The sequence below is a fragment of the Nyctibius grandis genome, chromosome 5 (assembly GCF_013368605.1).
Source record: "Nyctibius grandis isolate bNycGra1 chromosome 5, bNycGra1.pri, whole genome shotgun sequence".
Lineage (NCBI taxonomy): Eukaryota > Metazoa > Chordata > Aves > Nyctibiiformes > Nyctibiidae > Nyctibius > Nyctibius grandis.
In genome coordinates, this window is record NC_090662.1 from 69,493,302 (window position 1) to 69,510,083 (window position 16,782).

At 39.8% G+C, this 16,782-nt stretch overlaps 2 protein-coding genes across 2 annotated transcripts in view; both read left to right on the plus strand.

The window, feature by feature from the left end:
• Window positions 1-5,725, plus strand: part of FAM180A (family with sequence similarity 180 member A) — a 30,400-nt gene extending 24,675 nt beyond the window's left edge. The window contains exons 2-3 of the mRNA XM_068402286.1: window positions 4,226-4,326; window positions 5,357-5,725. Of these exons, the coding sequence (XP_068258387.1) occupies window positions 4,226-4,326; window positions 5,357-5,698 (443 nt within the window). The 3' untranslated portion in view covers window positions 5,699-5,725. The remainder of the gene's footprint in view (window positions 1-4,225; window positions 4,327-5,356) is intronic.
• Window positions 5,726-10,391: 4,666 nt separating this feature from the next.
• Window positions 10,392-16,782, plus strand: part of SLC13A4 (solute carrier family 13 member 4) — a 29,144-nt gene continuing 22,753 nt past the window's right edge. The window contains exons 1-2 of the mRNA XM_068401156.1: window positions 10,392-10,490; window positions 16,578-16,706. Of these exons, the coding sequence (XP_068257257.1) occupies window positions 10,392-10,490; window positions 16,578-16,706 (228 nt within the window). The remainder of the gene's footprint in view (window positions 10,491-16,577; window positions 16,707-16,782) is intronic.

Consider the following 16,782-nt stretch of genomic DNA (forward strand, 5'->3'; position numbering starts at 1 on the left):
ACCCAGATCTGCTGCAGGTACAAAGTAGGCAGTTGCTCAGGGCAGCAAAACATTTAGTGACTTTTATTGACTGCAGGATGGTAAGGACAGGTATTTCACAGCCTGAGGCAGTAAATTGGGGATAGTGAATTGTTACTCTAGCAATGGAGCAACTCAGCAAAAGGACCCACCAAAGAGTCAACTGACAGAAATAAAACTCTTTACGTATAAAATATACTTCTGGTCTGATTGTAAACCCCCATAAACATGGTGATCAGAGAGGACTATGAAACAAAAAGCCTATATCAAAGGTATGCATATTTTGACACTCATGTTCTCTTCTCTTCTGCAGTACATGGTCAAGGAGAAATGTAGAGACTGAGTTCAAAACAATGTTTCCCGTACACTGTTAAAGAAAATACTCTTGTGAGCACTCCAGGCATTTGCCCTAAGATCCAAAGCAACAATGACTTCTAGGAATGGTCCAGCAGTTTCTGCAACAAAATAAGTTCAGCCAGTCTAGATCACACATAATTTTTGCATGGCATTATAATGGCCACTGTGTCTGCCTCTACAATCACCTTGTGGACAGTGCTGATTTAATTTGCTTTGGCAAATGCTTGAATTCATCTTGAAGAATCATCAGGCACAAGCAGGGGTGGGCTCCAGGACACAGCATGAGGCTGTTCAAGTTTGGGCAGGTGGGCTGGGAGTGAGTGGCTGTGCTCAGGCACACTTCTCCTATCCACCTCCATCCCTGAGGCCTCAGTGGGCAGCGAGGGAGGTCAGATCAGGGAGCACTCCTAAGGCCCCTCTGAAGAAGGGATTTGGAAGAGGATGACCCTGGTAATAAGCATATATATAATAGAAAATGTTTTCAGTAAGGATAATCAAAACCTTATTTTTCCTACCTCATCTCTGTGGATCTTAAGCTTTTTTTTATGTGACTGTTCAGACCTTAGGACAGAAGCACTCCAGTCTCCATTGGAGATGTCTTGACACATTTGTAAGACAAGTAAAAATAATAAATCAATAGGAGTCTCTCCGCTGACTTTAGAGATCACTGGATTCAGCCTTCTCTTTCAATACTGTTTAGGGAGTTCTGCTCCTCAGACATTCATGGCTACTGCCATTGAAATGAATTGGCTGCAACATAACCAAAAAGTGACACACATTGCTGCATCTTCCTATGAAATAATCGCTTGATAGCTTTACAGAAAACTCCCTTGGTAAAGAGATGACAAGTCACAGTAATACTCCTCTGCTGTTCTTCGATACTGCCCGGCTAACTCATGTCAGATGGAAGTAAATGCAGGAAGAAGTAAAGTCAGCAGAAAAGTTTCAAGTGGAATTTGCAGTCACTAAATGCAGAAACTTGTTTCAAATCTTTCTCTATCTCAACTTTTGTGTTTAACTTAAATGTGTGTTAAGTCAGTGTAATGAAAATCAGAGGGTGCTTGCTCTAAATGCTCACACAATCTCAGAGGAACTCGTGAATTCATGGAGAGGACTGTGGAGCAAGTGATCGTGGAAGGATTTCACTACTATGCAAGAAGACAGAGGAAGGGAAGGACTGAAATAAAATGTGGATCAGGAAAATTGGATCACCATGACAAATACAAATGAGCTCTGAAAGTGTTTCTGAGTAGAGTCTCTAAGAACTGTAACAAAGCTTGATATGTTTTGGGAACAAGATAATGAGATCAGGGAGCCAGTGCTAGCCTGGTCCCTACAGAGGATGGCGTGTTTCTGATAAGCATACAAAGTCCTTTCTCACAATATAGCAGCTCAGGCTCTTGTCCCTTTGAATCTCCTAACCTAATCCCTGTCATCCTGGGAACAGTTGGGTAGGAAAACCCAGGTGTTACCTGTGATGCAGCAAGTTGGTCAGTACTAAATTGATAACATGGCATTCATTTTTGTGCAAGTCCTTCACTGAGGCTTTTCTGGGTGAGTGGTGATGGGCTGAATCTGATGACTCCTAGCTCAGCTCAGCTCCATGGTAGGAATCTGCACTTGGTCTGAAAGCTAAAAGCAACTGATGTGATGACAATAAGCATGACAGCACTGAAGCAAGATGCCATAGACACCTTTTCCATGGCTCAGGGAATATTTGAGATGTAAACCATCTGCACATGTAGAGGTACTCTGCACTCTGAGGCTGTTTCCACTGAAAGGGCATTTAAAACAAATAAAAATGAATCGTCATCATTATGGACTGGATTTCTGCCAGCTGCTTAGTAATTAGAGTTTTAATTGCCCAGTAATAAAAGTTTTAATTACTCAGCAATTAGTGTTTGAAGTTTCAAGTGCTTCACATGCACTCAATTGTGTTCTTAAATTGCCAAGAGCGAAAGATGGAATAGCTCCAGTGTGTCTCAGCAAAGCTCTGAGCAAGAGGGGTGAACATCAGTGATGGAGCAGCAGCAGAAAATAGGTATAGCCCCAGTTGCCTGTGGTCAGCCAGACAAACACTCTTGCAGAGCAGAATATGCAGGAAGCTTATGACCTTTCCCAAACTTACTACCTCCTCAGCTGGGCCAGACAAGATGCTTGGGTGGTAAAGGTATCATGCTGGGGAAAGTCCTTTTCAACACCTCTATTCTTTTACTTGGTGCTTTTTACTTCAGGCTTTTAGTCACATCCCCTGCAAGTACTATTTCATTATTTAAACAAGTTTTAATCTAAACTCACTTGAATCCAATAGGAAGCACCTAGCTCTGTAGGTGTCTTACCAAAATGCCTGAAACCCATCACTGCAGGATACATTTGCAGTTAGTAGTACCCAGCTGCAGCATGTTTATTGTAATTCAACAAACTATTTTACCTGTACTATATTCCCTAGCTAATTCAAGGTCAAAATGCCCTTTGCTGGGTCAAGCATGAATTACTTTATACCTAGTATTATCCCAATTAAATTTCCTGATGCTAAATAGTAAAGGTCCTAATTAATACAATCTCTGAGGGCCTGGTTTCTTTCTCCTTGCATTACTTGAACTTAAATATCATTAACAAGTCAAACTTTAACAAAGTCAACAGTTGGCAACTGCCCAGGAAAGAGGACTGCATTTAGGCTACAGTCTATGTCTTTCAAAGGGTGGGATTTTTTTCCCTTTTTAAACTGGTTTCCAAATTTATCTATTGGTAAACAACAGTTAAAGTTGAGAAGTGAATTTTGTGAGGAAATGCACAGATAGTCACTTAAGCGCACTTTAAAAAAAATTCCTGTTCCTGATCATTAGAAAAAATCCAACAAATCCAAACTCTGGTTACCTAAACATCAACATCTAAATCATACACACATAACATTAAACAAAACAGGGTGTTTCCCCTCTGCTCTGAAATGAACCAACACCTTTTAATATTAGCCTAGTTACCTGGTTAGTAACCTAGTTAGCATTTAGGTGGTCTGTAATGTAGCATCAGATGTTTTTATACTCCAGACTGTACAGGTCATTGATTCCACAAACGCTCTACCCCACTGGGGTGCTGAGTTTAGTGGCTATACATATGTCTTCTGTCTCATTTCCGTGAAACAATATCTGTAGTACACTTCACAGTGATGAATAAATAACTGATCATAGCAGACTTTGTTTTTTCTAGCTATAACACTGTGAAGTATTAAAGTAATAATAAATTGGGATTCGCCCCATTGAATGTATCTGTCTTGTCTAAGCTGGTAACAGTCTCAATGAACAGACACAGGCATCTCCAAAGGGTGAGTTACTCCTTCTAGATATATATGCCCAGGACAGACGAGGTGATCTATTCTCTGGAGAAGCTGTCTCTATCAACTAAGGAGAGAGATCAACTTTCAGACAGAAGGAACGTACAGTCTTAGAAGTGCATCAGTAGGAGAATGGCCTGAAGAAAATAGACTGTGTTGAGGTCCATATTGATTTTCCCTTGCAGAGCCAGGGAAAGAACATGTATTTCAGGCAATGTTGATGTTGCAGTTATCATTATTATTCCTTACACCGTGGCTGTACCTCAGAGTCCCAGGCTTTGATTATAAACCACTCTGTCAGATACTGTATAGATACAGGACAAACAGCTAACTTCCATCCCTAGTAGATTATAGTCAAAGCAGTCCATGCCACCCATTTTATTTACAGTGAGAAGTCATACTGTACAATAAGTCTTTGCAAGATGCTGTTCTTTGGTTGAATTTACTATTGAAAAGTGCTTCCTCTTTCCAGTGTTTACCACCCTATGGAACCTCTCTTTTCCCATTATTATTTTCCAGCTGTGCTTTTCCCAGCTGCTCAGCGATTCAAGAGGTCGTCAGCTGCCTTCCTTAACCCAGTGCTACAAAACTCGCTGGAAGATGTGGTCCTGCTTTATGAGGTTCAGTATATGGGAGCAGATGGTACCTTATGCCCTAACCAAGACTGGGGTTACTGTTCATACTGGGGTTATCTATTATCTATCTTCAAGTCACTTTCACTCATCCCAGCAGTAAAAGTATTGTTGACTATGTAATAGCTCACCAGAAGGGAGGGAACAGACATATATATGACAAACTTGTCTCTTTCAGTCCTTAAGCAGGCAGCAGTTGCCTGCAGTACCTCAAGTGTGGGTTCTACCTCATTGACAGGCAAACTGAAAGCCAGAGCAAGTGCCTTTCCATAGAAAGCAACTTTCTTCCAGAACAGTTACGTATTAGCAACATAATGCATTTAAATTCTGTGATCTAAGTCTCAGTCCCAAATTATTTGTTCAAATCATTAAAGCCATGAGTATCAGTCATTGCAAAGTAATCCCAAGGGCATGACTGACTGACTTCAAAATTATCCAGGTCCCCTCTTTAACAGCAGAGGAGACTGCACATCTAATGCACAGTCTGGAACAGTGTCATATGGTTAGCTAAGGGAAAGTGAACCACCTGAAGAAGGTACATGGGTCAAATCTATCTATCCCACACCTTAAGAAACTGGGATTGGATGTCCAAACAGGGGAGATGAGCTGGGAAGCCACTGCTGTGCTCTCTCACACAGAGCTAGGCCAGCACTGCTATCCCTGGCAGGGTAAATGGCCTTTCCCAGCTGTGCTGCTGTCTACACTTCTCCAATCCCCATGTGGCACCAGCAGCAACCCATGCCTGTTTTGGACAACAGAAGACTACCCTACCTGCTTTTTCCTTTTCCTCTCTCCTTTCCCCATAGCTTGTCTCTAATTTTCCCAGGTAGGTAACACAGGAGTCCAATGTTCACATAGAGACTTTCTGGTCTGCCCCACCTCCAGCCAGCACAATGAGAGTTTTTGTCTCCATTTGACCTAAAGTAAAGACCTAAGGACATGTTGTTAATTCACATTTACTCTGCCTAGAGTCTCTTGGAGTACATAAATAGCTTTCTGTGTTCTGATTTTGTACCAGTTTCTTTTAGCTGAGCTTGACATTGACAAAAGTCAGAGGATCTCCATCAAAGATGAGGAGCTCGCTTCACTGAGGAAGGCTGCTGAGTTTGACACCATCTGCAATGAGATTATCCCCAAAAGCATCACAGAGATCCGCAGGCTGAGTAGCAGGCTATCTTCCTACCCAAGGGTCCTCAAGAAAGAAGACTTTGAAAGGACAGTGCTGACCATGGTCTACGCGGCCTACAGGGTTGCTCAGTCCCAGGGGCACCAGAAAGACGCTTGGGCTGAATCCTTTGTCAGTCTTTACAAAGCCCTGAAGCATGACTTGATGTTCCCATACAACAAAGAGCCATCATAGTGGGAGACTTGATGCAACAGCAACTCAGCCACGTCTTCTGGTTGATAAGGGACACATGTAGCACGTCCTCCACTTTATTCTGTAAAGAGTTTAATAGCCTGCTTCATGAAAGTTTATTGGTTTTCTAGCTCCCTCTTGTGGAATCCACTTTATAGTTCCATGTTAAATGGGGAAAAATGTTATCTTCAGTGCTGGGAATTCGACTTTTGTGCTGGCTTGGAGGCACATTCTGTGACAGGCAAAGAAAGAAGTCTGGTGTACACCCCAGACAGACATGCCCTTGTTTCATCCTGTGGGTTTCCTATAACCAGTCCTTAAGTATACTATGCTTATGCTCACATACTTATGTGTATGTGCTGGAGAATGCTGCTCTCCTAGCTGGGGAAACAAGTTCATATTTTGGCTGGCTGGTAAAAGAATGTTATAAAGAGATGCAAAGGCCCTCTGTAAAAGGAAGAGGTTTCATAACTGTCAGCCTTCAGAAATTATGCCAAATATTATTCATTCCAAATATTCTTCTAAATAAGCACTGTCTGATTCACTTCATTTGGCTGAGCCAGTTTTTAATTGCAATAACATTTGCAGAGGACAAAGGGCAGTGTATTGTGACCACCAGCAGCAAACAATGCCTGTGAACATATTCCCTGCTTCCTAGAGCCTCCCTCCCAAACAGTCTGCAATGATTCTGATTCTTTCATTATTTGCACATGACTTTGTTTCTGCTCCTTGTTTTTTGAAGGGAACAGGGATTTGTCCTCAACAGAATCAAAGGCAAGACAAAGGCCCTGTTTAATTTAATGATGATACATTTTCCTTGTTCTATCACTTGAAGGTAGATCATCTAAACCTGTGCTTCAGAATCCCCCTGAGGCAAGGGAGGAAGATGCATTAAAACATACCTGGTGCTGAATTTAGCAGTGTGGCTCATTTTTGATGGTAAATTATATATTCACGTGCATATATGTATGTGTGTGTTCATGCATGTGTGTGCATGTAAGTATTGAGTACGTGGAAGAATCCTAAATTTTTCAGTCAGGGAATTGCATCCGCTTACTTAGCAGAAAAGGCCATTCACCAGTCCAGTGGTGGGAATTATGAATTTGGGAGCAGTAGAAAAGCAGTACTTGCAGCAAAAATTGTTTGTAGAAATAGTGCAACTGATTATTATAAACTGCAGAAAAATCATGGACAGAAAATGTACAGAAAAAGGAGATATATCTTGTCAGGTAGATGACTATCAATGAAAAATCCACACTCTTCTAAAGCAAATCCCTTAAATTTTGTGAACAAGTTATAGAATCTCTGTTTCTCTGCTGATCTTAGAGACGCTTCTACTTCCAGAGCATGGGAAAACAGCTGAATATTAATTTCTTCCTTTCATACCAACACTCTCCATCTCTTTATTTGCATAATACCTTAAGAAGACAGGCCCAAATCACAAATCCCTGAGGCTGTAAAATAGAATTGAGGATTCCAGCCCAGTTCTGAATCATGTTGAAGTGCTTTTGCATCACTTGAGCAAAAGGAATGAACTCCTTTGTGTCCCTTGACAGGGATACTGCAAGGACTGGAGCTGAAAAAATCCATCCAGCACCACCTTGTTGCAGCAAACAGCAAATAGTGCAAGTAGTCAGGGCACACCGGGTTTGGCAATCACTCGTGGGAATGTGGAACCACAGCAGCCTTAGAGGCAGGCAGGCAATGGCATAAGCAGCTGGACAAAGAGCTTATAAAAGGCAGAGTCAGTCCTGTTTCTCTGCAGTTTCTGTATGTGTATGGATGAGTGTGCATGCTTGCATTTAGATGCACATATGTGTAGGTGCACTTTTATACCTGAAGATCTTTGTTGGCAATCTTCCAAGCCTGGCTGGCATATGGCAAAGGAAACTGAAAATCTTAACCAAAGCTATGAGCCACAAGTATCTCTGTCTCCTCTACTTGCACACAGAGCTTAGCGCCCACAAAGCAGCCTCGTGCTATAGTCCAGATACCCTTTAAGCCTTCAGCATAAACAATGATAATCTGTTTGTGTTTTCTTCCCACACCGTGCTTTATAAACACATGGAGGGGAAATGCCATGGAGTGCACTCATGCCTTTCCAGCTCTGCTTCTTGGCTCCCTGAAGCACCACTTGCCGGAAGAGCCTGGAACTAGGGCAATTCATAAATCCCTTACAGCCAGTGACTCCATGTCTGCAAAGATAACAAGAAAGAGCACCACAGCAAATATTAGTTGCTAGCAGTCACCATCCAGAGAAATACTTCCCAGCTACTCTGCTCAGCCCACAACATGACTGTCCAGCAGTCTGAGTTTACCCATCAGTAAGTATCCCATAGAAAAGAATTACAGATAATTCTCTATGGCATGCATATATTACTGTACCTTACAAATAGGTGATTGAAACCTTCATCTATCTCCTCAACAGAAAATAAAGCTTTTCTGAGTTTGTTTCCTTCCTCCCATTACTATGTGTAGTGTAGGAAAAAGATTTATTCCTTGGGAATGTGCTTGGACTGCCCAGGTTAATTTAACAGAGACTGTCAATGTAATAATAAAAATATTCTACACAAAACTAATTGGTTTTGCATTGTATTGATTTCAGCAGCAGATTTACTATTTAGCAGCTTGCAGCTTCAGTAATTGGTTTTCTCAGACTGCGAAACTCTTCATGGGAACAATGGTACAGGAGAGAAGAGGGAACAGCCGTTCTCTCTGACCGGCAGGAGGAGGAAATAAATAGGAACAAGAGTGCCTCCTTTTTCCAGAGTTCAAGCGGGTATGAGCACTCTGCCTTAGGGCAGTTCTTTGGGCTTAGGGCAGCTTCCCTCCCTCAGTATTGCTTAAGATGCAGGCGTAGGTTGCCTGCTCCCTAGTTCAGTTTGCACCTCATCACTTCAGACTGAGTCATGTTTATAGAAAATCCCCTCACAGAGTAAAGAGCCATTGCCTCTAAATGGCACATTTTATCCACTCTTTGACCTTACAGATCATAAAAAAGTGAAATGAAACATAGATTTTTTTTCATTTAAAATATTTTTCAATTTTTTGAGTATTTTATACATTCTTTTACTTTCTCTGAAACAACTGACTAAATAGATATAAATTCCCTGGCTGTCTTGGCCAAACCAAAATCTTCACATTAACTATATTTTTGCTTCCAGAACTAATTGCTAAATTTGCCTGAAGGGTCTTTAGGTTCTGTTGCTTGATGGAAGTTTCAAGGTATAGAAAAGTTACACGGTCTTAGGTACAATTACTAATTTCAGGAAGAATTCACCTTGCACATCAAATTCCTCTGCAGGTCTGCCTTTGCCAGTTCTCCAGGACTCAGTGTCACAGAGGCACCCCAGTTAAGTTTGGGGAGCTCAGTTTGTGTCTGACTAGCAGAGTGTGGGGAGACAATAGGCAAGCAAGGCTTGGGAGCATAGAAAATCCTAGGGGTGTGGCTTCCTATGAGATACAGGGCAAATGGATGTCCATCTTACAGGTTGTGCATGCAACCAGACAAGGGATTCAGTCCTAAATCTTTCTGCCCCGTAAAAAGCATTAACAATGGCAGAGCTGTAAAAATGTTTCTCCACTAGAAGACTAGAGTAGAAGGCCTAAAAATTCTCAGTTTGAGTCTGAATCCTACAGTTACTGAAGGCACATGAATCAGTACAGAGATCAGCCCATGCCTTATGAATAAGTGACATTCATGGATCAGGGTGGAAGAAACATGAAAGACAAAATATACTGATTAGAAAAAAAATGATTATTTATTTATCATCAGTACTGGGACCTTGAAACATAACTGTTCAGCAACTTAAAAAGGTCTATTTGTCCGTTTGTGTGCATGTCAGAAAGAGGAGGCTGCTGATTTTCTCAAATGTTCTGACTGGATTTTGGATAATGGGTGGAGCAACTACTACCTTCTGCAGTCCTCATTGGTGAATTAGAGTTGCATGAAGATTTTTAACAAGTTTTTGTCTTGAGACCAAGTATAATCTGTGTTGGAATTCCAAGCCCTGTGAATTCCAAGCTCAGGGCAAAAGTAGGGTAAAGGTAGATACAAAGTAGGAGCCAAAACTGTAGCAAAGAGAAAATCTGGAAGAGCTGCAGATGGTTTAAATTTTTTTTTAAGAAGGAATACCTCAGGTTTGCTTCTGTGCACTGAACAATAAATTGTTGGTTTTAATAATTTTCCAGCAACAAAGAAACTTGTATTTGAGACATTCAGACTATCAAACAGGAGGAAAAGAAGCAGCCCGAAATATATCTCACCTGGTTTATGAAAACAGGAATTACATTGCTAGAAGATGGAAGAAAAAAACTTTCCAAAACATGAGGATATGGATGCCACACAGCTACACCTGTGACTCTGAATTAAAAAGAAAAATTGTCACAAGATCACTATGCTCCAACTTGCAAATCTCTGCATGTTATAGTGTGATAATAATTTGGATGTGCTGGTGAGCCCTACGTAAACCAAATGTCTTTTTAATTGACAAATCTTTTCAAAACAACTGATTGAATAATAAATAAATCAAAATAGCTATTTTAGGTGACTGGGTGGGGATAGGAAATGAAGCAGTGAGAAACCTTTCAGAGAAATCCAGGCACAAGTGAAGGAAAACGTGGAGTGGAAGTTGGAGTATCTGAGGAACTGGAGAAGAAACCCAAGGAGAAGAAAGCCACCAGAAAGTAAAAGAGTATGGCAATGATGAAGGAGATTCTCCGATCAAAAAATCTCTTGCTCGTTGTTCTCATTCCACTTCTGCTGCTTCCTCTGCCACTCTTATACCCCAGCAGCGTAAGTACCTTTTCATTTTCTTTTTAACAAAGCCTCGGAGTGCAGTAGGTAATCATGCTGGATAAGTCTGCAGTGTACAAAAAGAAAGGCAAAGACCTAAATAAGCACAGCTCTTAGAAAAATCAAGGACTCAAATTCGAAGGACTGGGAAGGTCACTGAGAAGTCATCACAGTAAGGAGCAGAGCTACCTTTAGTCATGTCACAAGCAGAGCTGAAGAACCAGGTGAAGGTAGTAAAGCACTACTTTAAAGCAGAAATACTGTATCTCTTATTTTTCTACAATAATGTGTGTGTGGAAGGAGGGAACAAAAAAAACATATCCAACAAAATTTTCTTTAAGGAAAGGTCTTTAAAAGGAACACTTTTAGTGTCTTCATTTTTTAATAATAAGTATGTATGGAGGGACTTTCAATTTAGTGTGGGTTTACAGGACAGCAATTCAAGTGAGGCAGGAGCTAAGACTCAGTGACAGACATGTAGGACCATATATAGCATCCATTATTCTAAAGAAGGTGTAGGCACCTCTACCGAAATATTGCAGCTCTGACAGTGGCTAATAAATGATGGCTCAGAGACATACACAACAATACAAAGGAGGGAATAGCCTGTGCTTAACATGCAGACCAGGGAATGGGAGTGAATGCGTCTGCATTCCTGACACTCTTCTGGAGCTACTGAGCACCCTTGGCCATGTGGTTAACTCTTCTCTATGCATGTCTCTGCAGTTGTAAACTATAAAATAACAATGTTTTCCTACCTTATAGAGATGGTGATGTTTACCTTATCAAAATTTGCAATGTATTAAAAATTCTGCAGCTGGTGCTTCCATAGTACTAGACATAAATCTGGCCAAATGGTGCAGCAATTTCCATTCTTTCCTCTACTCTGATAAAGATTAATTCTTCTCTCTAGTACCAGAGGATATATGAATACTATTACTTTATCAAATAGAAGTGCAAAAGATTAGTAACTGTGTAGCAGTTTTCAAAAATAAAACTGTAGTATTTTTTTTGGAAAGAAAAACAAGATTCATAGAACACCACTGAACTGTATGTTGCACTTTGAATGCAACAGTTTTCCTGCTCTGAACTTCAATGTATATCTTGGCTGCCCTCTTACAGTAGTTTTTCATCTCTTCTCTCTCGAGAGAGGGAAGGAATGACAGACAATCATACTTTTCTTCAGAGAACAGTAGGGCTCACCCTTTCTTGAAGACTTGTTTTAAAGAAGGTTTTAATCTCCCCCAATGTCACTGGAAGGGCGACATAAGAACAGATACTCCCTGACATGCCCATATGGCACTGTAATTGCATCATGCTCAACGTCCCTTGAGAACCTCTCCTAGGAAACATGAGATTCACTGCACTAAAATTTGTCATTCATATTTGTTCCCTACTGTATTCAGAGACACAGGATGCAATAAAGAAACTCTTTAATAACCAAGGGAATTGTAATAGCATCATATGGGATCTGAAACAGAAGTTCACTGGCAGTATTGCTGCAAGAATTGCTATTACACAGTACAAGCTCCTCTGCGCTATTACTCTAGCTCATGGTGTTGCTTTACTGCAAAGTGATGTGAAAAGCCATCAGATTATGTTTTGCATCCACTTTATATATACATGAATGACCGTAAATGATAAAGTACAGCCATGAATCTGACCCAGAGTTGGACAAATATTTATAATGCTATTAAGAAAACATCTACACCAAATAAACTCAGTTGACAATACACTATTCAAGTGGTTTAGTGTAGTATTTACTTTGTTACAACCCATTGACTGATTACGTCTTAAACCTGAAGATTAAATTTGTCACCTGCTGACTTACTTATATTTTCATTTATCAGAAAATTATATTAGTTTTCTGTCTTTCTTACAGAAATTGGAATTACCAGGTGGTTTATATTTGCATTTCTGCAGGGAATCAACTTGCAGCTTCTTTGATGATATCAGCACAACTCTAGAAATGTCAAAGCAGCGTTACATGTCTAATCGCAAGAGCGATCAAAGGGAGCATGAGAACTCAGAAATGTTTGTAAATATGCCTTATGGGAATAATGTCCACAGATTCTTTTCTATTACTTTCTGAGAATAAATGGTTGGGTAAAAAATAAACCTAAGAAAATTTGCTTGAATTCTTCTTCCCTTTCCAAAGTTTATACCTGAACTACGACTTACACAGCAGGTTTGGGACATGCATGAGTGCCTTTCAGGTCATGAAACATACAGAAAAAAACATTGTGAGCTTTACAAACTGTGTTTTTTTTTCATTCTGTCCTTATTTCCTTCATTGTTAACAGTGACAGGGGAGCATTTTTGCCTCTTTTTTTTCATCTTTATCCACCTTTTTTCATAAAGCCATTGGTGATGCCACAAAGCATGCCATGTGAATTCAGTCAGTTGTGGGCAGGGTCTCCTATGATCACGGATCGTGTGGCCACATTCGACCCAATCAAGGACATGTGGGTGACTCCTCAAAAGTCAGCAAGAGTTGTTGTAACTGTAAGACCTGCAGAATCAGGTGATGTTCACACCTTGACATGTTAAATCAGCAGAACAGACCCTGAAGCACAGAACATGCTCTGAACAGCCATGGGTGGCATACTTTCATTCACCTTTGGTGTTTTTGTACACAAGCTGAAGGGAGGGAAATATACTGTGATCCCATCAGCTCAAAGATGGTAGTCCGGAGGCTAGACAGCCTCTTCTTTGCACAGCTTAACCACATGCCTGCATACAAGATATGCAATGCACCTCCTTAAGTGGGCAAACCTACAAGATAGAGTTTATTCTTCTCTCTAATCACTCTGAGTTCCTCAGATGTTTTAGTTACAACAGTTTTATGCATGACCCTTATTGTGGAATTTTTAGCCATGGCTTCCTTTCAGCTCCTCTTTTCTTTTCCCTTAAGGGACTGACTGAAGATAGGTAGTAGCCCTTCCAACCATCACATGTTTTCTGGTTCCCTGATTCAAGCCCTGAGGTGGACTTAACAGTAATTTTCAGCTGTACAAGAGCTGAGAAGGATGAAACAGTTAAAATTATACAGCCACTAGTTCAGTCCAGTACTTAATAGCTCTGGTAACCATTAATTAAATATATAAATTCAGTTCAATTAAATAGAAGAGCTTAATATGGTTTCTCTTGGAAACAAGCTGGTTTAAAGCACTGAGAACATAAACAGAGAAAGCTGCTAGACAAGCTGATTAAGTTTTTAGTGGAGATTATCAAACTTGGCTTTCCTAGTACTTGTTACCCAGTTTTATAACATTCAAAAATGTGCTTTATTTTAGTTTTGTTTGTAACTGATTACAGCCTAGTGTACAGGAAACACAGAGACTCAGTGCTCATCCCAGATAGGTTTTGATAGAGATACAACTTCCCTTTGTTGTATTCCGTTATCACTGTCAGTCTACTTTATTGCTACACACAGAGGAGCAACATAAAATAACAATCTATGCTCAAAGAAATTAAAGAGAAGTATATTTTTGGAGTGAGAAAATAGTTTGGAATCAGGTTAGGATGAAATTAATTTTATTAATTTTGGCAAAACATATCTCTTGGATCTTACATCTGCACTGCATTAAAATAAAAATCAATGTTTTTTCATTAAAAGGCATTTTTCTCAGACAACTGCTGGGTGTCATACAGAGCCCATGCAAACATAGTAATTTGTTAGCAGAAACTAATCAGTTAAAATATAAAAAATGTATCAAGTAGTCACTAGGTCACAAAAATGACCCTATGCTCTGCTCCCTGTGGAATATTAACCACAAAGTATAAAATAGTTAAAGATGACTGAGCAGCAAGTTGGCTAATGTTTATGAGCCAATCCATCAGCTCCGTGACCCTCATCTGAAATAGTTTTGTCTTCCTAGTAGAGATTATTAAAAAATTCTAATGCCCGTCATCTCACTTTTTAAATTATTTCCATCTTTAAGTCAAAATTATTTGTTTGTTTTTTTACTGAGTGATCACTTGAAGTTGTTACAAACTGAACACCAGTCTGGAATTTCAAACAGCACAGCAATTCCATTTTATAAAAAGCATGCTTCATAATCCATGAATATAAAAAAAACTCCCTCTAATCTCATCCATTCTAACCCAACCTTCTCTAGTCTCTCTTATAATGTTTTCTTGGTAGCAAGGACGCTACAACTGCAATACAATCTTTCATTGTAATGTTTTGCTGAAGGACCTGATCATAGAAGACTAGTGAAACATGTACTGGAGAGCTGAAAACCTAAACCACTCTTTATAATAGTTATGGAAGACAAACAATTATGCGCATTTCTGTGTGGTTCAGAGTACTTGTCCATTCATAAAGGAACAATCTAGAGCTAAATTTCTCCAACAGCCTTTCAGATACTCTTTATAATCTCTGAAGGAATTGGAGTTTATCTGATTCAAGGAAATTATTTTTCCTGATAACCTTGTTTCCGTTATTTTTGTGGCCCTGCTTATGTGAACCAGAACTGTTTAATGTTACATTTTTCTGAAATAGGAGTCAGAGCAAGGTCTGGCAGCTAATTTAAACCCAAGCTTCTGAGTAAGCTTGGATGCAATTTTTAAGCAAGGAAAGGAAATGGTACACAGTAATCTATCTTAACTTTCTCTGGGCTGTGTTCTGCCTGTTATTACTATAAGCTGTACTAAAAAAGAGGAACAGCTGATTGTGACCCTTTGTTAGGGGTAATGTAAAAAGGACATGTATAAACATGAATTTAAAAGCAAGCTGTTGATTCATTCCATTGAACTCACATCCCTGTATGGTCTTACATTAGACTTTACCACCTTGTTCACAAAACTGCTTGCGAAAAAATACAGTGTAATACATGCTCATTGATTTGCACAAGGATCTGTGGGAACTGCTTGTGTGACTTCTTGAAAGCTGCTTAATTTGGGAGTCATCAAGTCAGGAAAAAAAAGTAATGAAATTATATTTTAATACACCTAAACAGCATTTGTGAAAGGTGAATTTTCTAAACAATAGCCATTATGAGCTGTGAATCCATATGGCTCTATAAGTTCATATGGAACATCCAGTGAATAATGAAGGACAGGTAAAATTATAGCTAGTGTACATCAGTGCAGACCTACTAGCTTCCATAGAACTGTCAGTTAGACCCAGTACAGGATCTGGCTTCAAATTTGAGAAAAGGAAAGGAAAAACATTTTCCTGAGGGTAACTTCTGTAATTATTAGCAGGAAATATCCCCAGGTTTCTAGGCATAACAAACTGAGGCTAAGGAGAACTCCATTGAATGCCATAAATAAAGACAAATCTATCTAAAAAATGGACCAGAAGACTTTCGTGGACTAGCTATGTTTTTCTGTAAAAACATTCAGCAGGTAGCACCTTTCTCCACCATATACCAGCTCTCCATGAATGCTCAGCACAATGTTGTCATGGCTTTCTCTACAAGAACCTTGGACAGCAGCAAAATTGTTTGATTAACTCTGTTAACCCATTGTCTTTAAGCCCTTCAGGTCTACGATCTTCTTCCAAGGGTCTGTGGAAATTACCTGAGAAAATAAAATCAACTGATAAAAAACGTAGGTTTGCACAGTGTTGAAAAAAAGCAATCTTTCAGAGTATTTTCCAAAAGAACCACAATGTAGCTTTATCCATGCTATGGCAAATGTGAACATTCTTATCTGATCCTGAAAACTACAGGTTCCTGTTCTTGTACAATATTGGAGAGAAAGTCGTGTAGAAATACCATCTCCACAGGCCCAATCTGAGGAGTCATGGCTGAACACTTAGTACATATTGGATTATGGAAATCAAACAAATCTGTAAATGCACTTGGAACCACTATTTTGTTAATAAATATGTTTATTCCAATGTTTGGCCCCAGCTTATGTGCAAATGCTTTTTTTAGCATCATCTTCTGGAACTGGCCTTTCAGATGGTAGATTTCACACCCAAACAGCTGCACCTTACGAGGTCTGTATGCAGTCTTTATCGAGTTTTTTAAGTCCAGGCACCCACAGTCTGATGAGTCCTATGAACATGTTCACAAGGCTTCCACAGCAAGTGGTGGGGCAGTAACAAGTAACCTCTGTGCTTTCTCCCTACAGGAAGCCTCATGTGCCTACGTGCTGATTGTGACAGCTGTATATTGGGTCTCTGAAGCGGTACCTCTTGGTGCAGCAGCCTTAGTTCCTGCTTTCCTATACCCACTTTTTGGAGTCATGAAGTCCAGTGAGGTCAGAACAGTGTGCACTTTTTTATCATTTAATATCCTTACTCTCAGTTAATCATTTGAATAAAACTAATCTTAGT